General features: G+C 45.7%; 1 protein-coding gene across 1 annotated transcript in view; it reads right to left on the reverse strand.

The window, feature by feature from the left end:
• adarb2 (adenosine deaminase RNA specific B2 (inactive)) overlaps positions 1 to 22,567 on the reverse strand; it is a gene marked incomplete at both ends in the record, with an annotated part of 177,330 nt that overhangs the window by 56,163 nt on the left and 98,600 nt on the right. The window contains 2 exons of the mRNA XM_080515009.1: positions 10,041 to 10,999; positions 11,900 to 11,986. Of these exons, the coding sequence (XP_080371135.1) occupies positions 10,041 to 10,999; positions 11,900 to 11,986 (1,046 nt within the window). The remainder of the gene's footprint in view (positions 1 to 10,040; positions 11,000 to 11,899; positions 11,987 to 22,567) is intronic.

Raw genomic sequence — 22,567 nt, forward strand, 5'->3', positions numbered from 1 at the left:
CGAAATGTACAAAGAAATCAAAGTATATGGCGGAAACCCGCAGACGCATGGGGAAAACATGCAAACTTCAAATGTCTCTGCTTGGATGGCAGCGCTAACCACGTCACCGCTGTGCACCGCCGTCTTCATCCCCCCCCCCCCCCCCCCAAAAAAAAAGAACACGTGAAGGCAGAGAGCGTAAAAATGACTCAGATCAGAATGTAAGTGGATTTTCTATTTGATCCGCAAACCCCGAGGGTCCTGATGAGACGCTGCTTTTAACTTGTTCTTTTCTGTAATGGCTTACCGTTATCCATCTGGTAAGTCGCAGGAAGGAGCCGCCCCCCTGCTGTTGCTTTACGTTCTGCTGTCAGACCGTATGTACCGACGTATAGCGCGAACGCCGAGCGGCTGTACAGCCACTGTCATAACACAGTGTGCGTAATAATAAAAAAAAAAAAAAACCTTCTTCTTTACAAGCAGGCTGGTTTTATGGTCTCTCCACTGCTCCGCAAATTGTGCTGATCCCTTCATCAACTCGCTGGCCTTTTTTTGCTCGTAAGACGACACAGGAGGGGAAAAAAAAAAAGTTTTCGCACTAAAATTCTTTTGCGCCACGAGACGAGTTGAGTTTAGCTTCACGATATGCAACTGGAAATGATTGTTGTTGGGTTCAGAGTACGATTCCATCTTTAAAGCGAGAGGAGTCCCAGGTTCAGGTTTAACTGGAGTCCTGGTAAAAAAAAAGACTTTCTCCTCAGCTCACTTTTTACGTTGAGTGAAAAATGGAAACATTTCGTTAATGAAAAAAAAAAAAAAAAAAAAGTCTCCCAAGGAGCAACTTTTTGAAAACACTGCTATTGAGTGAAAACGACAAGTTTCTGCCATTTCTGTGGAAACCCAACAGTCCTTTTTTCAAAAAGTCGCAGTGGAAATTGCGAAACTTTTCTGAAAAGAAAAGCAAAAACGTTGCGCCTCAGAAAGGCTTTCAGCCTTGGTCACCGTGGCGACGGCGGACGACAGTTTGGAGATTTGAGATGGGAAGTTCTCAGGTTCGAATCCCGTTGCTGACAAGTTACCACTGAGCAAGAACCTCGACCTTAAGTTAAGATGAACTATAAACAGGAAGGGCTAAATGCAGGGAAGCAACCTCCCCAAGGGGATCAATAAAGTCTGTATAATCACTGTGAGGAGGATTAGAATCACATCAGAGAATCACATTTTGCTTTTTTTTTTAATGGATTCAGTGGTGTAGTGGTGAGCACTTTCACCTCACAGTGACAATTCCCCAGGTTTGAGTCCAAGTTGGAGTTTCCATGAACGTGTAATCTGGTTTCCTCACAAATGAAACATGCATTTGAGGCCAATCATTGTTCCTTCCAGGATTTGGATTCCAGCATAGGATTCCAGCATTTTATAGATAAATTGATGGATGAACACTCACAAAAGGCAGAAACACTTTTGTGTTTTAACTTAAAGTCCTCGTGAAATGAGAATTCGACCTCCAAAACACTCTGGCTGTCACTTCTAGGTACATTTTTATGCTAACTGGCCTGAGGGTAAAATGTTAAAACATGGCAATCTGCGAGAAAATAGCCGATAAACAGCGCTGATTTTCGCTGCTGGGCGGAGCTTCTGACAATAATAGTGATGTCACGAGTTGTGCACACGTCCAAGTTGTGTTTACATTATGGAGGATCAGAGTTTTGACGACGAAGAGGCTGAATTTAACGATATTTCATCATCATCGGGGATTTTACACCCAGTGATTGATGAAGAAGACACAGAATGTGTCGTTCTGCCATCGGTGACCCCGTCTGGAACATGTTTGAGGAAGCAGAAGACGCTTTGTCCTCGTCTCCTCAGCAGCCGCCAGTTTTCCCGCGGCTTTGAGGCATCCTGACTTTTGGCAGAACGACCGGCTTCCTGGATCGAACATGTCGAAGCACTTTTCCGACTGCGCGGAATCACCCAAGATGAGTCCAGGTATTACTTGATCGTCTACTAGCCGCCTGAGCTAACGGCTCCCGCTAGCCACTAGCCGCGCGAGCTGGCCGCTCCCGCCGCCCGTGCTCCTCTTCTCCTCTCTCGGTCTCTTCCAGGCTCAATCTTTCATCAAGGCTCATAAAACGCTGACTATAACTTCAAAACACTGCAAAAACTTGGATATTCAAGAGGGAAACAAGCCGATGTAAACACAACAGATCGAGATCTGCACAACTCTTGACGTCACGCTCACGAAGAAGGATTCCCCCGACTTCCTCGGATGGAGACTCAAAATTCAAATAACTTTGTTATGCGACAACAGTGGTGGGGCAGAGTCGGAGGAATCTTGGAAGTAGTAGCCCAACTATCGTTTTTTGCAAAGTAGTGTTTTACATTTCCCTAGGACTTTAAATCTTATAGTAAAATAGATGAACGGTTAAAAATGTCATCATTAAACCGTGACAGATGTCGCCTTCATTCGATGTTCAGTTTCTCTGTTCACCTTTAAATCTCAGCTGAAGGATGAAATCTCTCAACTATCATCCGGGGAGTCGCTGCACATTTAGCTCGACACAAACCAACCGTTGGCGTCCACCACTCTGTATTTCTCACTCGAATACCGCGTGCATGCGTTTCCCGAGGTGCCGGCAGCGTGCTCGCAGTAACGGACGTGTGATCAGTCCATTCGCGCCGCCGCCGCCACCACTTATGCTGATCATCACATCCAATCCCGCGAGCGCCGTGTAGCTGTCACCGTCCACATGCTGAGGCTGTAACGCTGTCTGCAAGGACTCTGAAGCTGTTAATCAACTCTTCCCTAATGTGTCGCTCACACCTCTTTTCTCTCTCTCTCTCTCTCTCTCTGTGAATCAGTGGATTCCTATCTTAGACAGGGCGCTTGGCCGGGAGATCGCTGTCGCTAATTTGTTGTGGCAATATTAATTAATGATCAGCCTGTCACAGCTGTTTATATTGAGACAGATTAGAAGTGGGAGAGATTAGACAAAGAAAACAATCTGCGAGAGGCTGAGCGGCTGACAGGGGTCACCTTCACGTGTCTGAAATCATATTCAATTTGCCGCGGCGGCGGCGGCAGAGGGAAATTACTCCACTTGACCAGCCCGCCGTATCCCCCTCTATCTGCCAGGCTTCACGCTCGGGGATTGGCGAGATCAAATATTCCCCAACTGCATGTGAAGAAAAGACAACACACATTTGCATCCGATTTCAGAAAATCTCTCTCTCTCTCTCTCTCTCAAGAAAAATAAAAAAATCTCAGCGACGCTGAAGAATTCATCTGCAGCCTTTTCATGCTTTCTCTCCACGACCCGTCCATTAACCCTGATCTTCATTCAGCCGCCGCCGCCGAGCGCATTTCCCTATTCAAATGGGCCTTAATCTGAGGCGGCGGAGCGCGGCGTCCTGACCGATGACCTCCGTTACTGTCCTTCGCCGCGGACCTGCTGACTCGCCGCCGACCCCCCCCCCCCCCCACACCCGCAGCTGCACGCGGGTCTCAGGCTCGGTCGGCTTGGCGACGCCGCGGCACGTTGCGGCGGCGAGCGGAGATTAAGTGGCCAATCAAGGCCTGAACAGTGGGGTAATCATTCCACTTGGTAAAATGGGATGTCAGGATTACTTGGCCACTTTCTCACTTGGCTGTGCAGGCTTTAATAGGGCGAAGACATTTGGCGCTACAGGGTTTAAGAATGACTTCCTGCCGGCTGATTAATGATAAAGACTTTATGGCGTCGCTGTGATTAGGATCTGATGTAACCTCCGGCAAAGTTTAGGTACAGTAGTTTACATCAGGAGGTTAAAAGGGACTTTTTTTTTTTTTTCGATAGCAAATGAACTGGTAACAGACTTAAAAAAGACTTAAAAGTATTTGGAATAATTCCAAATATTCACAAGGAGGCTTGCAGCAGGAAGGACCTTTAGCATAAAGCTAATGGCCGTCATTGGTTCATTCAACCAAGAAATAGCAGCTGGAGCTGGATGATTTTGAAATGCTATGTCAGCCCCCGCAAAAAAAAAAAAGCATTTTGAGGCAAACTGGTGACTTTAAATTATTGCCCAGAGGCGTAAAAGAGTGTGTGTGTGTGTGTGTGGTCCCTTTGCGTTTAACACGCGACAAACTGGAAATATGTCCGGAGAACAAACCAACCCAAATCCTTTTTTCTTTTTCTTTTTAAATGAAAAACTACATTTTGCATCAATAATCTACATACAAGCCCTGAAAACATCGGTTTTATATCAAGAAAGTGGTTAAACGGAAGTGTTGTTGAGCAAGGCAGCTCGCTCACAACAGCAGCTGATTTCAACAATAAAGTCAGACACATTGAACCGACAGCCTGCTTTGATTTCCCCGGATTATTAAAGGTGAAATGAAGGGATGGGGAAAAATTAAAAGTTCTCGCTGGAAGATAAATAGCTCTTTGACGCCAAGCAGACTGTGGCCCCGGCGCCTCGGTTCTGCTGGGATCGTTAAGAGCGTGTTTTCCAGAGACGTGTGGAGGAGAGCCGGAGTCTTGCTGAGCGTGTGGACCGGCACATCGCATGCTTGTCTTGTCAATCTCCTCCTTTCACTTCTTTAGTATGTATGTGGAGGCAGGCAGGTCTGAGAAGAATACGGCGCCGCGCAATTCTGCTGGGCTTAAATATTTCATCGGGGGAAGAAGAGGAAGAGGAGGAGGAGGAGGAGGAGGAGGGGGGATTCTGGAGTTTCGGAAGAAGTAAAGCAACTCCTCGTTCGTATTTTTTTTTTTTGTTGAACAGGTGCAGTGTCCTCTTCCTTTCTTTGTTACACGTCGCTTTTTCTGTGTCTCGCACCTCAATTTAGGTTAAGTCTGACTTCTGATTCCAGGTCAGTGAGTTTGGTTTATTTAGTGGGTTTTCCACAGAAGCAGGAGAACTGCAGGCGTCCAGGGGGCTGCCACCGTCTCTCCTTTAATTTTTTCGCGAGAAAGGAAATAGTTAGAGTAAAAGCATTACTTATTTTATTAAAACACATTTTGTGAATGCCCCGGAGACAAACTAACATCATAAAACGAGTTTCAGTGCAAAACCATATAAGTGTAACGGCAGCTACAATCTGTATGTAAAAACCCATCAGATATTTCAAATGCGAGGCTTTTTTATTGCCCCGTCGATCCCAGAGGCCGTTAAGAATGATAACTCATAATGTGAACAGCATAAAGAGGTCCCGCATTGAACTCAAAATGACCACTTAGTGCGAGTGTTTCATAGATTCCTGCGAGGAAGGTTTAGTTTAAATGAAACGTTTCGGCCACGGATGGAGTCGGAGACGCAGAATCGTAAACTACTTTAACACAAGATTTATTGAAAATGAAGACAAATGAGATCCGAGCGCGAGATAAACTAATATGGCAAAGTGTAACGTCAAAAAAACAAAGGGCAGTTTTATTTGCTTTGAAGAACACTTGTGTTTTATTCACTCGTCAGTCTCTCTCTCTGTCTCTCTCTCTCTCTCTCTCTCTGTTCTGCACAAACAATTGCCAATCAGTGTGGTTAAGATGTCAATGAACATATTATAAGCTTATAAAAAAACTACGATAAAATAAGACAACAGATGAATCTTAATACGGTCTTTCAGAGGTTCGTTAACATCGTCTGTTGATTGATCATCAACGCAGTAATTTATTCCTTCCATTTGTAATTCATGATGCCGAACTGAGAATCTCATGAACATTTACACCGTAGAGGTAAGTTGTTTTTTAAACCCTCAAAACGTTTTAGTTTTTTTCTCAATTACTACAATTTTTCCACAGTAGGACAGTCGGCATGAGCTGCAAAATTTTCAGCAACTCGGAAAACGGAAAACTTTGCTTGCCGTTTACACAGCAAATGCACTGAAAACGCAACTTTCTGAAAACGTCTTCCAAAGGTGGAACTTTTTATGAAAATGCTACGACTCCGTCTCCTTGGAAACCGAGGAAAACGCAACTCCTCTGAAACGCTGCTACTGCGCACAAACGGCCGCGGCAAATAGTTCTTCTGTGTGTTGCCGCGGAAACGCCAAACGAAATCTTTAGGACAAGCAATTCTCTTTAATCTGCCATCCGGCATTATAACTACTGACCAAATTTATTGTGCGCTTCAACAACATGAAGTAATACAAAGATAACATTCTCCGCAAGTAAACGATTATTTCATTTACCTGAGTAAATCAGTGTATTTCCCTTCATGACTGGTGCAGTTTCACCGTGGGTAATAGCATGAATGAGAGCGACGTCGTCGCCGCTTTAAAAAGCCTTGAATTGCGCTGCAATGGCTGAAAAAAAGCCGTCAGACGAGGCGAGAATGCAAACACTTCAATGTGTGAGTGAGTCAGAGGCAGCTGTAAATCATCTCGCCACCGATGCGATCTGCTCGTTTTAACACTGTGTGATTAAGTGACACTGCTCGGCGCACAGCAACGCGTCTCTTGGCCCTTCTAAAAGCAGGCGTCATCAAAATGTATATCATTCCCTGAGTGACATATTGTTATTTAATATACTTATATTCTTTGAAATGGTTATTTTTTAGCCTTTGTCAGGGTGAGCAAGCAGTTATTATAAGAGAAAACTGTCTGTATGAACAACTGAGGCTAAAAAGGGACATTATTTTCATCTTACGATATTTACAAAGATACTATATGCTTGGAGCAGTGTTATCCACCAATATATATTATAAAGAAAACCTAGTCCCGCAAGGTTGTATGGTTCCGCTTTATTTATTTTTTTGCCTTTTGTCAAAGAAACTTCGAAATAAACCACTGGCGACCACTTCCTGTATTTTTGAATCCGCAGAAATTAAATACAGTTCCGTTCCTCCTCAGTCCCACTGTGAACTTGCACAGCAACCAAACAAACAACGCCATTTGAATTTTGCATCCTCGTGTCAGCGAGCTCCGAACATGTCAAACGCGTGAAAGCAAAATATGAAGGTGCCAAAACTTTCTGAGCAACGCCGCAGACAATGTTAACTAATAATGAGTCGAGAGCAAGCGGCTGGTTTTATACTCAATGTCAGTTCAGGGTGTGTTGTTTTCTACTGGAGGCAACTTCAGGTCAACTTTATATATATATTTATATATATATATATATATATATAAAGAGGTATACAAAATAAAATTTACTTCATGGTCCACATGCAGTCCAGTTTTCATCTTGAGTGGTAAAATATAGCCATAATAACCTTTAAGTTTACACTTGAAAGTGTAAAGTGCGCAAAAGGGTACATGATGAAACTGTCTGTAATTCTATAAGATCTCGATCTGTTGTGTTTATATTGGCTTGCGTTGTTTCCCTCTTAAATATTGAAGTTTTTACAGTGATTTGAAGTTATAGTCGGCGTTTTATGAGCCTTGACGAAAGATTGAGCCTGGAAGAGACCGAGAGAGGAGAAAAGGAGCACAGGCGGCGAGAGTGGCTAGCGGCTAGCGGAGCCGCTAGCTCGGGTGGCTCGTAGACGATCAAGTAATACCTGGACTCATCTTCCGTGATTCCGCGCAGTTGGAAAAGCGCTTTGACATGAAACACGAAGCCGGGTCGTTCTGCCAAAGGTCAGGACGCCGCAAAGCCTCGTTGAAAACTGGCGACTGCTGAGGCTGAGGAGGACGAATCGTCTTCTGCTTCCTCAAACATGTTACCAGACGGGGTCACACGATGGCAGAACGACCCTTCTGTGTTTTTCTTCATCAATCACTGGGTTTGAAATGCCCGATGATGAAATATGGTTAGCACAACTTGTGATGTCACTATTCTTGTCAGAAGCTCCGCCCAGCAGAGGAAATATCGCTGTTTATCGGCTATTTTCTCGAAGATTGCCGTGTTTTAACATTTTACCCATCAGACAGTTAGCATAAAAAGGATCCTTGAAGCGACAGCCAGAGTGTTTTGGAGGTCGAATTTTCATTTCACTCGGACTTTAAGAGGAGTCACGGAGCAGTTAAAACGACTCTTATCGGATCCCCTAGTCCAAACGTCTACTACCTCACCCACCCCCCCCCCCCCCCCCAAGCTTCGCACTCACACACCTATTGGGAACTCTACGATACGTCGATGGCCGACATCGCTCGTCCTCTCTTGCAGTATCGGTTCGTCCCTATTTCCTTTTCTAAAAAGCCCTTCAATGGTCACCGGGAGGTTTCCCGCCGGCGTCCATCCTGGGACGTCTTCTCACCAACGCCGGCGCCGGCAACAGGTTGGGACTCGAGGGGGGGGGGGGGGATTCTGAGGAGCGAGAACAGCCTGAGCTGGCACACACACACGTTGGCATGCCACCACAGCGTTTTGCACTACCCTCAGGCTGCAGCTGGCAAACACCCCCGCATTACGCGTCACATCTGCAGTGTAGTCAACCGCTGCCCATGCAATCAATGCTTGGCAAGGAGAGCGAGAGAGAGAGAGAGACAGAGCGAGAGAGAGAGAGAGAGAGAGCTCTGCGTTAATATTATGCAACAGTTCAGACATGACACCAACCCCCCAAAAAAACACATTCTTGGCCACATGTTTACTCGCACACACATACAAGTGCCCTTTTTTGTAATTTACTGATGAAAAACAAACAAACAAACAAACAAACAAAAAAACCCAAAACAAAACAGTTTTGTCGGGGGCCCCGGCAGACGGCACGGCTGACTTTCAAGAAATTCCACAAGCGAGAGCTTTCTGGAACTAAACGGGTGCGGCAAATCCTCTTAAAAATCCTTTTAGACACCGTGGCAGCGCGGAGAAAGAGAAAAACTTTCTCCCAGGCAAACGTGTGGAGGTTTGCTGGGTTGATGTCGCGCTCTGGGGGGGTGGGGGTGGGGGGGGACACCCGAGCCAGTTTACTTCTTGGAGAAAGACGCTAATGCAACACACACACACACGGTAAAGGACGTATAGACCTGGGGTTTCAAGGTAACACTTGTAGGGGATAGGACGCTCTGGAAGTGTCCTTCCTCCTCGCTGGTTCGAGCGGAAAAGCTTCACTTTGAGCCACTGATAAAGCCAATAACCTCCACCGCCGGGTTGCAGAGTTCACTCGCTCTTTCTGCGCAAAGAAAAACAATAGTAAACAACTAAAAATCAGTGTGACTATCTACTCAGGGCAGATTTTCTTTAGATGAAATTGTGCAGCTGCGATGGAGTTTTAAAAGGCTGTCAACGAGCGCCAGCCAATCCCAGCCGCCGTGTCTTTAGGCTCTCCAATTTCCTCAAGTTTCTCAAAAAACTAGTTTCCTCGCTCTGATTGCTATTTACATATTTGGGTAAATGAGCATGGGATTGGTCTCAGTGGTTTGTTTGTCGATTTGCTCTTTGCTTTTCTATTTCCTTTGGGCAACAGATTGAATTAATGTTTGTAGACACTGTGATGCCACACATGAGGAAACAGGAGATTTTTTTGCAAAAATTACAACCCCCCCCCCCAATTACAGCTCTACAAACACATACGCCCGGGTTGTGGGGGAAAAAGAAAAAGCAAAAAAACCTAATTTGGTGCTGCGACGGAGATTTCTCATGTGTCAGAGGCACAAGGACAATAATTAGCTTCATTTACATGCTTTCCTGTTTAAACAGATATTGTTTACCCGACTTGCAGACTCTGCAGAGCACACACACACACACACACACACACACACACACACACACACACACACACACACACACACACACACACACACACACACACACACACACACACACACACACACACACACACACACACACACACACACACACACACACACACACACACACACACACACCAAAAAACAGAAATGTTTCCCTAGAAACACTATTTCTGACACAGGGTAAACGCCAGCTCGCACTCGCATATCTTTATCAGCCCTGCTGCTTGTCCCCCCCCCCCCCCCCCCCCCCCTCCCCGCCCCCCCTCCTCTCCTTAGCTCCTATCTCCTCCTCTCCTTAATTACTTGTTGGGAGGCGTTTGAATCTTCGCCGCACGCCCGCTGCTTTGGTCATTACAGGCCCCGGTAGGAAGCGGAGCGGCTGCCAGAGTAGCTTAGCGGAGGACAGACGCCCGGGTGGGGGAGGGGGGGGGGGGGGGGACGTATCTGCACTCACCTGGGGTAAATGAGGGCAAGTCTTCCTGCCGGCTCTGAGGCCGGCCCTCCCCTCGGGCGCCGTCCCGATGTTGAAGAGGGCCTGGAGGGCGCACCGCGCCGCCTGCGTCTTGGCCAGCTTCTTGCTGCGGCCGCAGCCCTCGAATATCCGCCCGTCCACGCGCACCGCCATCACGAAGCTGCGCAGCCGCCGCCCCTCGGCCCGCTCCGACAGGCAGGCGTAGCGCAGGCCCGGCCGGAGCTCGTTGAGCACGGCCACGGGGCTCTTGGGCGCCTCGGGCTCCTCGGGCGCGATGCCGCCCAGCCGCCGCTGGGCCTGCACCATCAGGTCCAGGGTGTGGCGCAGCAGGCGCCCGTGCCGCAGCAGCTCGCTCGACAGCAGCTCGCTCTCGGCGGCCGCGCCGCACAGCGACAGGCCGTCGGCGCACGGCGAGGACTCGAACTCCTTGAAGAGCGTCTCGGGGAAGTCGGCCTGGTCCGAGGTGAAGTCCGCCGCCGGGTTGGAGATGTTGCCCATGGCCAGGTGGGCCTGCGGCGCGTTGGGGAACTGGACGAAGGACTTGAGGGCCATCTCCGCCGCCCTCATCTTGGCCTTCTTCTTGGTGGGGCCCGTGCCCTCGAAGGTCAGCCCGTTGACCTCCACGGCGATGGCGAAGACCGGCGCGTGGACGGGGCCCGTCTGCGACACCACGCGGTACTGCAGGCCCGGCCGCAGCTCGTTCAGCTGCACCAGGGCGTTCTTCTGCGCCTCGGACCACGACAGCTTCTTGTAGATGAGGCGCAGCTGGCACAGGTGGCCGTTGTTGTCCTCCTCCAGCGGCCGCTTCCTCTTGAGGCCGGAGCCGCCGCCGCCCCTCGTCGGGTCGGCGCAGAAGAGCGCCTGGCACTCGCCGGGTCCTATGGAGCGGTCCTCCAAGTTCCCCACGTTACGGTTTTCCTTCACCTCCGCACTGCTGGTGCCTGTTTCAACGACAGCAAGGACGCGATTAAAAAAAAGCGAGGCGGAGAAGCGTTCCGTGACGCTCACGTTTCTCCCGGCTGAACAAAAACGAATCAAGGGGGAAAAAAAAAAACCTCTCGAGGCAGATTGAGCCACTCGATACACAATGGAATGGTAATGAACACATCTACAATCATCTCCCCCGAGCCGGGCCCACTTCATACCGCGGGGGCCTCCATCATATTTAAGTATTTTAAAACCCAAATACAAATCCCCCTAAAATGGCGATGTTATCTGCCAAATCATCCTGTAATCGGCCTCTAAATTAGCTCCGAATCTGTGTCGCGAAGTGAGAAACATTGGTCCCCGTGGCCAATGCAAAGCATCAATCCTATTTGTAATGGGGGCTGGAGGGTGGAGGGGGGGGTGGAGCGGGGGGGGGGAGCGTGTCGAGTGGCAGACATTCCGAGAAAGGATGAGGGAGAGAAATGTGTGTAGCCCCGCTTTATTTCACACTTCCATCCTCCGTGAGAGCAAAGTCTGAACAGCTGTGATACGCTCTTCAAACCTAGTTACGGGGAAGTGGTGGCGTATTGCATTTCTAATGGGAAATGAACGAAAATAGGGCGTTTAGACGCCGCCGCGGGAATGCTAATGGCGCGGCGGGAGGCGTCCGCCGCCGTAGCCCCGGCTGACGGCGTGCGCAGGCGGGCACGCACCTATCTCACCGCTTATTTATCGCGCGCGCTCTCAAATTTAAGCATTTAAACAGCTCGACTTTTATAAGAATACAGATTGTAAACGCACAAGCCGACACCCGTAATCAAAAGAGCTCGTTTACCAAATAATTAATTAAGCCGGTGACAGAGGGATCATTTCCATACGGGGGGGGGTAGGGGGGAACGAGACGAGGAGCTTACTTAAACTGTCCTCGTCCTCCGTGCTGCTGGTCCCGGGGCTTATGTACTTGAAGGGCGCGATCAATGCCGACAGCATACCGACTTTCTCTGGAGGAGAGACAAGAGACACGCAGAGTCAACAGGAGTGCGGCGGCAGAGATGTTTTTGATAGTTTTATCGATTGAAGGATCGTTGTGGGCACACACACACACACACACACACACACACACACACACACACACACACACACACACACACATACAGGAGGACAGACGCAGGACAAGACTGCGTCTCTGGTAGACCCAAACAAGGGAATCAACAAAACCTACACACCTGAAAGATTTTTTTAATACCCATTCATCCATTCCGCAAGAGCCACTTGAACAAAGTTAGTGTGACAGAGAGCTGGAGATAAATTCTCAATATCATACTTTGGGAAACCGCTCAAGGAATATTTCAGACCTGGAGAAAAGCCACGAAGGAGGAGGACATGAAAAGTTCACACACGATGTCCCAAGCTCAAACTTCAAAATACATATTTAAAAGAACAGAAAAAAAAAAAGAAAAAGAATTTCATGGGCCTGACACACCAATTTCAGAATATGTCAACTTTTCTTGGAGCTGTCATAAATTCAATTTTGTCACTGAGAGAAAAAAAAAAACATGTGAAAAGCTTTATTACTTTACTTTTTTGTGATTTAATGTGTGTCAGAATTGTAAGTAAAACATATTAGGACAATAATAGTATGTTAAATAAATAAACAAACAAACGAACAGTGTAATAATGGCCAATAATGTTGTAATTCTAATCATTCTGAATGTGATGAATCCGAAAATGTCACAACTTGCCAATAATATAATGAAATGGTGAAAGATTGGAAACAAACATGATTGAAAGAGTGTTTCATGAATATGACGACTATCCAATCCATTGTAACTATTTTTTGATTCGAAAACTACACAAAACCTGCAAAAAAAAAGCTTTTATTTCCAAGAACTGCATCCCAAGTTATGAATATTTGCAATGTTGGCAGCAGGTATAACAATCTGAAAATACATATATATATTTTTTTACGCTTCTCCTTTATCTAACAATTTATTAGATTATTGGCTTTTTCTTCAAAATTAGATTATAATTCCTTCATTATCTTCTTTTTATTTACAATTTGGACCATTTTTACATTATGGGCCAACATTATGATATTGGTTTATTGATTTATCACCATGATTTAATGTTTTTTTTCTATATCTATATATATAAATGTATTTATTGGTCAGCAACATGTGCAAACTATCATTTTTCTTTGATAATTCTAACAAAAACTTGCTCCTTTATGTTTGGTGCTACGTGCAGGAGGGAGATATTGTATCTTGTGATATGTGCTGCGATTCGTACGCCACTGCTGGATCCCCGTCGACGGGAGAGGCGAAAGAGCGGCCGGCGTTTAAACCCCACCCTCGGCGATCAACTTCCTCCCTCCATCCGTGCGAACTCGTCGACAGCAGCTCACTCCCGCTCGTCCCTGGGGCCCGCCGCTGTCCAGGTGTGCGTGCTGTTTGCAGTGTGAAGCCCTATTAGGGCCATCGCTTGGTCTGGTGCTCTCCATGCAGCGCTGAGCAGAATTGACAGACCAGTCTGGCTCCTTAATTAAGCCTCCTCTCTCTTCTGAACATCAACTAATGATCAATAAAGGAGAAAGGTAAGGCGGAGGCAAAAAAAGAAAAAAAAAGAAGGAGAGGGGAGGCGGGGTTGGAAACAGTTGGCGGACAAGAGTTGATGAAGTAGGAAGGAAGACAGAGTTGGGATGACTTTGTGTAGGTGTTGTGGAGGGTCGCGGGGTGAGCGGGAGGTCGAGGCGCCCTCGGAGGTATTTCTCTCGCTCCGCTCTGCATCGCGGCTCTGGTGGCAACAGTTTAAGAGAGCTAAACGCTGAGCAAACAGCGGCTCCGCAGTACAGTGCCACGAACACGTTTTGATAAGAGCGCGAGGGTGTGAATGAGCTCGCCCCCCCCCCCCCCCCCCCCGGTGCCCTCTCAACAGCACTGGAGGGGCTCAATGAGTCACTCTGACACACATGGTTACACTCTAAACACCGAGTCTGGGGCTGCTCTGGTCCTCGCGGGCCACCATCACAATGCCGGCATTCGCATTCTGACCTAATTACAGACTAAAGCTCGACACAAGCAGCAATTTGGCCCGAAATGAGTCCCTTGGCCAACTGGGTCATTATAAAGACCATTTTCAAATCAGGTTTATATTGTTTTTAAAACCCCTATAGCCCCGTTTACAGTTGAAAATAAATAAACAAACATGGCTGTCTGGTGTGTTTACAAAAGGGGCAGAAATTAGCCGTCATTAAAGGGCCATTGGCGGGAACACAATATCTTAGCATGTTCTTGCATTTGTTCACAGGATGTGTCCTGCTACTGTGCGGCATGAGAGACAAATGCTCACATGAAGCATGAAATTACAGAGCACAGCGAGGCCAGCAATTAGCACACAGGATCTCAGGCTCTCTATCACACCGGGGCCAGAAATGCCGGTAATGTGCATTTGATAATCCTGCTTCGCCGAAGGCAACCGAACCGCCCACCCAACGGCTCCTGCCACTGGGCAGTGAGGCGGCGGAGCTCGGTGCTAACAGATTATCATGTGTGTCACACGACTTAAAACAAACGACGCCACAGAAAGAGTGTCGTTGTTGTTTGTGCCGATAGACTTGAAATGGATGGATGGTTGAATGATAGATCAAAGGGTCGTCGGTTTGTTGATCGGATGATGGATCGACTGATCACGTTGACTATTTGACAACATCTTGTCATTTTATCAATGTGTTGCTCTGTTTTTCCACATCATGCAACTTTTTCATAAAATCATGTGAGGAATCACAACATATTGTCTTGCTTATGATATCCAGATATAAAACCATAGACTAAACTGTGAAAGTTAACATTTCCGGAAGGTTATTGCGTGTCGATTCAGCTACTTCCCTCATTGCAGTCGTCCATTTCCGAGAGGACAGAAGTGCTGAGTCATCGTGAACCAAAAATATGATAAAATCTCCTTTACATATTATACCACTGGATTGTAGCCCGATTCCAGTATTGGTTTTACCTGAGCAGCCATCAAACACTTCTAGTTACCTCAAATTAGTACAGACAATACACTTCCCAACACCTAATTTTAACACTAAAATAGTTCTAAAGGTAGAAGCACAGGTGGTTAATCTGAAGCAAGAAGTTTTGTCACTGTAGGATTAGTAGGATTACAATACAGGGACATTATATTGTGTCTCATGCAAACCTAAAACTGCTGGTTTTGGTGAAACAGGTTGGATTAGTGACTGGTCGGTTTGGCAATGTTCATTCCAGTAAGTGTAAAATGTATAATTTCAATGATGAACTCGAGCTTCGCTTGGGATGAATCCATTGCGTCGTCCATTTAGACGCCCGTGAGAAACGACAATGCCTGAGCCAGCTGGTGACCGGACAAATGAAACCTGAACACGTGAGGAATACAACGTGATACTTACAAAGAAATATACTGACATCCATTAAAAAAAAAAAAAAAAAGTCAAAAGGACAAAACCTGTTCAATGAACCGTCCCTATTGCTTGCTGATGAGCTTCACTCATCAACCGACCGCATGAAAGGCCGAGCAAGCCTCTTTCAATACGCTCCTCAAAGGGTTTTCTTAGTTGGACGAACCTCACATTCACGGGCAGAACAGAGGTTTTGTCCGTAGGGCTCCTCCCGGCCACGTTTAATTTCATGCAACCTTCCGTTACAATTCTTTTCGGTCTGAATGGAGCGCGGTCCACCTTCAGAATGTCTCAGGAAGCAGCTATTGAGCAGAAAATATCACGGTGTTTTTCAAACAACCGGGACGGGGAACCAGAGGTCATCCTTGAAATGCCACCTCTGACTGTTTTGTTCGCTTTATGAAGCGAGCGTCACTCTCTTTTATGCCTCGGCCTTTAGTCGGCAGTTTACGGTTTGTCACAAAGTAGATTTTTCGAGAGACACACGGGAAAATGATCACTTGTGTGCTTTGGTGGGCCGGCGGCGACAAATGAGAAGAATCTGTCCGGAGTGAATGTGTCTCAATGTCAGCGAGGACTTCCTCCAGCAGTCGATCAACCCACGGCGGATAAACGGTTATTGAAGCTGGATGTATGGGATGTATGGAAGAAATCCTTTAAAGCATCATCGGGATAATTAGGAAATCCAAGAAGCTCCTTGTGTTTATCTCGCGGTGATGAAGCAGTTTTTCACCGCGTTTGCACTTTTGTTCGTTTCCTCCCGGTCACCTCAGAGGACGGGCGGGCAAATGAGGTCGACTCTTCAATCCTTCCTCTTTCTCTCCGTTAAAAAAAAAGCCTCACTTCAAAGGCGAAGCGGCGAAAGTCTCGCCTGCCGTAGAGTTCATCAAATGCACCAGCGTAATCGCCACGGCTGATGTGGACGCCGCTACCTCGCATGCCCTTCACGGTATCTGTCATCCATCCTTCCTCATTCAGCGGCGGCGCCTCGACTTGAATGAGACAATGCATGCCAATACTCTCGGCTCACTAACCCCCACCCCCCCTCCCTACCCCAGACCCACCACACCCTCAGCTGCACCGGGACACGGCGAGAGGAGACGACCCTCATCTGTTTCCCGCCACACAAAGCCAAGGAGGAGAGAGCCGGGTGAGATAGGGGGGAGCCTTGGCAGATGGCCATGCACTCCTGATAGTGACAACACCGGCGATGGCGTCCATTCACAATGAGCTGCAGGGAGAGAGAGAGAGAGAGAAAAAAAGTCTGCCTCCCTCTATCTATCTCCCTCGCTCCTCGTCTTGCACCTCCTGCATCAGTTCTGAGGAGAGGGTAATGAGCCCAATCAGATTTCCCCATGGCTCAGCATAACGAATGGGTCAGATGAGCGACGGGAGACACTATTGAAACAGGCGCTGGGGGAAATCATTGACTCTCTCTCTCTCTCTCTCGCTCTCACTTTCCTGCCTGAATCTTCCTCAGACTAAAAAAAAAACTAAACAAGTGAGCCACTAAAGAGAGGGCCGTATTGTCTCTCCACTTAAAACCACCTGAATCCTGTTTCCTCTTTCAGGTGCATAAAGCAGATCAAAGGAGATCAAAGTGTCCTCTCCAAAATGAACACACATAACGCTAATTCCACGCAAAAAAAAGCACAAGTATGCAGCGATTTTATCTTATTACTCACTTCAGATCATTGAGAATTAAAGCAGCGGTACAATGAGGCAAAACCTCTTGTGTGTTTTTGAGCCCCACTGGAAAGAAAAGTGCTCTCACAGTTCCAGGTTTGCAGAGCATTTGTGACTATATGAAGGGAAGTGGCTCCATCCTCACCTCCCATCCAGGCTCCTCCGTCCCCTTTTAACTCAATCCCACTCCACCATGCTAGTCTTTTTCTTTTCTTTTTTTAAACAAAACATGTGGACAAACTTTAACTTAATCGAGTAGATTTGATAACATTGTAGAGATTTTTTTTCCTTTCATAGGAAGAACAAGATGTATTAAACATTCAAAAATATACCAGATATGTACATTTAAAAAAAATAATTTAACTAGAACTATACTTGGTAGAATGCATACTTTAATCGCCAACACTACATTTGTTTACGGAACTCGGTAGGTAGCTACATCGCTGCGTAAAACACTGAGCATCTCCATGGCAACAAACGCTGATCTCGATGAGGTGCCTCTCTCAGGTAATTTATTCGGAAACGGTTAGCCGTTAATGTACCAAAATCAAATTTATTAGTCCTTGCATGATGAAAAATCATGTATTTTGGGTGAGCGACATTTCTTTTGCAGGTTTTTTTGTTGTTTTATTCGGAAACAGTCAGTCGTTAACGTTCTAAAATCTAAAGGATTCCTCATTGGATGATGACAAATCATTCCTGAAACTGTCATGCAATTCGGGGGAATAGTTTATGCTAAACGTTGGTAAAACACACACACGCACACAAACCAATAAATAAATACACAAAAACATAAAATAAACAAGCTCATGTAATGTTTATAGTGACCATAGAAACAGCGCTACAATTACATATGGTAGCTCTGCTGCAAATTTTCAACATATTAAGCCGCCTGTGAAGTGATATTTTACCTCAACGTCTTAGTCAGTGTTTGGAATCCTAAATGTCGAGCTCTATCCGTGTTTCCCAGAGAGTAACAACAAACTGTCAGCAGAAAAAAAAACCCCTGGAAACTCTTTCGTTTCTCACTAACAAGATACCCGTTTTCTTTTGTTTTTTTCTTTTCTCTTCACCTGCCTGTCAACATCAGAGAGGGAACAAGCGCTTAAATCCTCTTTTTGTAGGCGGCAGTTTAAGTGTCTCGCACAGTGTGACATCCCAACAAAAAAAAAACTAATCTATGTACAGTATGCAGTGAAAATGGGTAAAAAAAAAAAAACAATAACAACAGCGGGTTGTGTTAGCGCAGAGCGACGGGCGTTTAGCACCCGATTAGCAGCGGTGAGGACAAACCATCTGTTTTAACAGTCGCACCTCTGGTGTTGAATGCCAACGACGGAAACGACACCGTGGACTCGGCTCTTTTCTGAGCGGACGTGCTTTACGGAGAAAAAAAAACAAAACAACTTCAACGTCACACGGCTCTCCGTCGGAACGCGACACGTCCACATCGACGCCTCTTGGCAAACGTGTCACTTTCTATTTATTCTATGTAATTTTTATGTTTTTTTTTTTTTTTTTTCCTTGACATCATGGTGTTGGCAGGTACTTCTTTTCATTTTAATCAGGTTAGAAACTGTGTAGGAGACACCCCTTTGAGGCTGATTAAGCCTCCGTGGGCTCTGCACATTGGTTTTCTTCATAATTTCACACGTTTCTCGGCATTTGCTGGCAAATACTATCTATTTTTTTATGTTCTCAAATGATACGTCTGGGTCTATGGAAAGATTTCACAGGTAAATCCAACATCAATGGGCCTCCACTTGTATTATCAGTTTTAGTCGCTCCAAAGAGAGTTTGACATTTCCATAAATACAATTATTGGCGTTATTGTTGAGCGATACATGATATGAGTTTCCTGGTTGTTAAATGTAAGGTGATGGACTGGTTGACATGTCCATTGTCAACTGGGAATGGTTCCGTCTGACAATGGGATGAAAAGAAAAAAAAAAAACAGGTATAGGCGCAGGTTTGATGGGTGGATGGCAGATATGGGGCCCCGGTGCTCAATGATTCACCACCGTGTGGATAAAGCAGGCGTACAGGGGACGGGTGGACAATAGGGCCCATTGTTGGGCTTCAAAATCTCAGAGGGAAACAGGGCGAGGACCTAGCTCACTTCCTTTTCATGCCACTTCAAGGTTTCCTGACAACAGTGGAATTACATTTCCCTCTCTCTGCATAGTACAACATGCCTCAAAGCACAATGACCTTTGCTCTGCTGGCAGCGGGAATCCAAACTCCTGAGATGGTCAAGGTGAGGACGGAATGAATCCGTCAGGCGACACCAGATGAAGCGGAGTTCACTTTTACTTTGTGATTCTAAAGTTCATTACATGATCACTGACTTCCGACGCTGTGGATCCTGGTGTTTATCAATGACCTGCTCGATCCCTGTCAAGCTCTTGACCGATTAAATATAAGCAGTAAGCAGTGATCAGGTTAAAACGGATTCTTGGATCTGCCATTGCAAGGGATGCATTTGATTCTGTCGTTTGGTGTCGGGCCGAGGAAACCGCTCACCTTTACTTTCATGCTGAGAACAAAAGTGACAAAATGTATAACTGGGATGACCTTTGCGCACTAAACGATGAAAACAAATCAGCCGATGTGAGGAGCCGTTCACACAACGTATTGAAACAATGTCTGTTCACATGAAAGCAGCAGAGAAAAACGAAGCGAAAATGACATTTTCACATTCTTTATAATTTTCTCTGACAAGGAAGCTGCTTCAAAACAAATAAGTAACGTCAAGATTGAGGAAAAAAACAAAACAAAACAAACGAGATTACTGTGATACTGTTTCAGAGCTTCAATATTTTTTTTTTTATGGAAAGCTCCAAACACCTGGGGAACCAGGTTTTCTAAAATTGGAAGCATGTTTTACTTGGTGTTAGTTTACTTCTTCTCTGGAGAGAATGGCTGAGGAAAAACTACAATACTGCCACCTGGAGGCAGGGTGGAAGTACTGCCATTAGACCACGACAGGGGAAGCTCCTTCAGATTTCTTATGATGTAAATATTCAAGTTTATATCTACCTTTAGTTGCTGGGCAGACCAGGATCATCTACATAAAAAGAAAAAAACAATAACCGCATGAGAAGCCTCCAGAGCAAAGTAATAAAAGGAAATATTTTTTGATTTCAGACCAGAGAAGGAACCACAGCGAACATTAAAGGCATTAAAGGGGAATATTATTTTCAGAATACTCACACGTTGGCTTTATTACATTTTTTTCTTGTTATAGAATATTTTCCTTTATTAATTGCACACTTATTGAACTTCCCTGAAACATACAGAAGAGCGGTTTGTTTTCATATTACCAATTCCCTAAAATGACTGCAAAACCACTGCAATATGTTGATTTATTTTCTAAGCATTATTACAAATTATACTGGCCGCTTAAACTTGTAGCTCCTGCTCAGTGCTTTTCCACCGAACCACCAGGTTTCCGCCGACACACAAGCCGCGCTGCCAATAACGCGACGTTTTTTTCTCCCCGAATCTTTGCAACCAGACGCCGCCGAACACCCTGACAAGCTGCACAGCTTCCTGTCACACACTCACAGTCGAGGCTCTCGCCTGGTGGAGCTTATCCTGTAAAGAACTCAACAATTAAGAAATCCAGACAGTGACAGAGCGAGGATTTCTGTGCCAGTTAAAGAAGCCAAAAATATTTGCTTTTGGAAGTTTTTTTTTTTTTTTTTTATTTCATTTTTTTTCTTTCCCCCATGTCACTGCAGTTGCGTTGCCAATAAGTGAGAAAGCAGGATTTTGTCTGCAAGGTGAGAAAATAAAAGTAGGACACAATCAGAGGAGCAGTGTATAGATTTAAGAGTTATGGTAAGGTTATTTTTGAAAAAAAAAAAAATCTAATAGCATTTTCTGTTTATTGACTGCACTTTGCTGTCCAATACGATAAGGAGAAATATTATCCATATGCAATGGAAAGTTCAGCAGAGAAAATAAAAACTCCATTAGATAGTAAACCATTTAATTATGTTGTGACTGAGGGGACATTTATTTTTGATTTTTGACTTTCCTATCAAGTAAAATGTAACTGAGGGAGACCGTGACACATTTAAACAGCATAGAAGTTCAATTAATCATTACAAATTGTATCGCACAGCTTTTAACTGTCACCACCAATTTTGACATCTGTACTCCGTGTGTAAGGTTTTTTTTATTGAAAGACAGAAATTATGATTTTCAATGGAACGGTTTATTTGAGATAAAGGGGCAGAGTTTATACATTCGTCTTCATTCTGCTCCCTTCCATTCAGGAATTTGAAAACTTTTGTTCAGTATCGGATTGTTTTTTAAAGTCATTTTGTTTGAACAATTAATGAAATAAACTATACTGTTCACACGACAGCGCTTCAAGTGTCAGTTGCATTTTTTGTGTTTTTGTTTCTGAAAAGTTGAACACGTTAAACACTTTAAAACAAAGTCCATTTTGCTTAAATTTTTTTAGAAGAAGAAGAATTCAGGATCAAGCTGAGAAAACAGGGTGAAAACACAAAGAAAGGAATGTAACATAAATTATGAAAAAATGTACTTGCCCATGTGAAATTTTTGTTTTTTATTTCCGTAAAAGTGCCTTGAGACGATGGAGTTCTAAACGTACAACTGAATCTAAATGGTCCAGTGGTTGGTCTTCCAATCCCGTGGTTGTTGGTTCAGTTCCCCAGCCCTCCCTTTGTCCCCGAAGTTTCTTGGACTGACGTGTGAGCCGATGATTTACATTTAAAATGAGCAATATTAGTGAAGCATCTTCATGACATCATCACTTTAACCTGCGGACGGTCGCCGTCCACGGCGGCACCCGACGCCGCCGTGGTGTCTCCTCCGGCGCTCGCCTCTCGGAGCGGCGCCTTGCTTCCGATGCGGGGAACGAGACGCGAGGGCAGCCCCTCGTGATAAAAGCTTTTTAATGTCACATCTCCGGCCCGAGGAGGTGGAAAGTGTGTGTGTGTAAGCGATAGAAGTATGAATTTTTCACATTTTTCACCCGGCACCTTGAACGTTGCCTTTCGGACGCCAAAGCCAAAGCTTTTAGGGCTAAAATAGCAACGGCGGTAACAATCGTAGCTGCGAGCTGCTGAAAAGGGCCTTTATGAAAACAGTGAGGGCAAAAAAATGAAGCACACGGGAACAAGTCATCCTGACAACCAACCTGGTCCAAATGTCAGCGCAGCCCAGGGACAGGGAGACAAATGCCGCCACCATCTTTTCCCACCAATAATCTCTCGGCTATTAGAAGCAAACGGGAGAAGAAACTTCTCCACACGTCACGATCGCCGGGCCGATAAGCGACGGATTTAATGCGCGCTCTCCCCTCTTTACCGGAATATTAATGCAGGCTGTCATCCATGAGAATGACTCATTTACAAGCACATGGGGTGGGGGAGGGGTGGTGGGGATTGGGGGTGGGGGAGGGGTGGGTGAGGGACGATGCCCG

The sequence above is a fragment of the Blennius ocellaris genome (assembly GCF_963422515.1).
Source record: "Blennius ocellaris genome assembly, chromosome: 19".
Taxonomy (NCBI): domain Eukaryota; kingdom Metazoa; phylum Chordata; class Actinopteri; order Blenniiformes; family Blenniidae; genus Blennius; species Blennius ocellaris.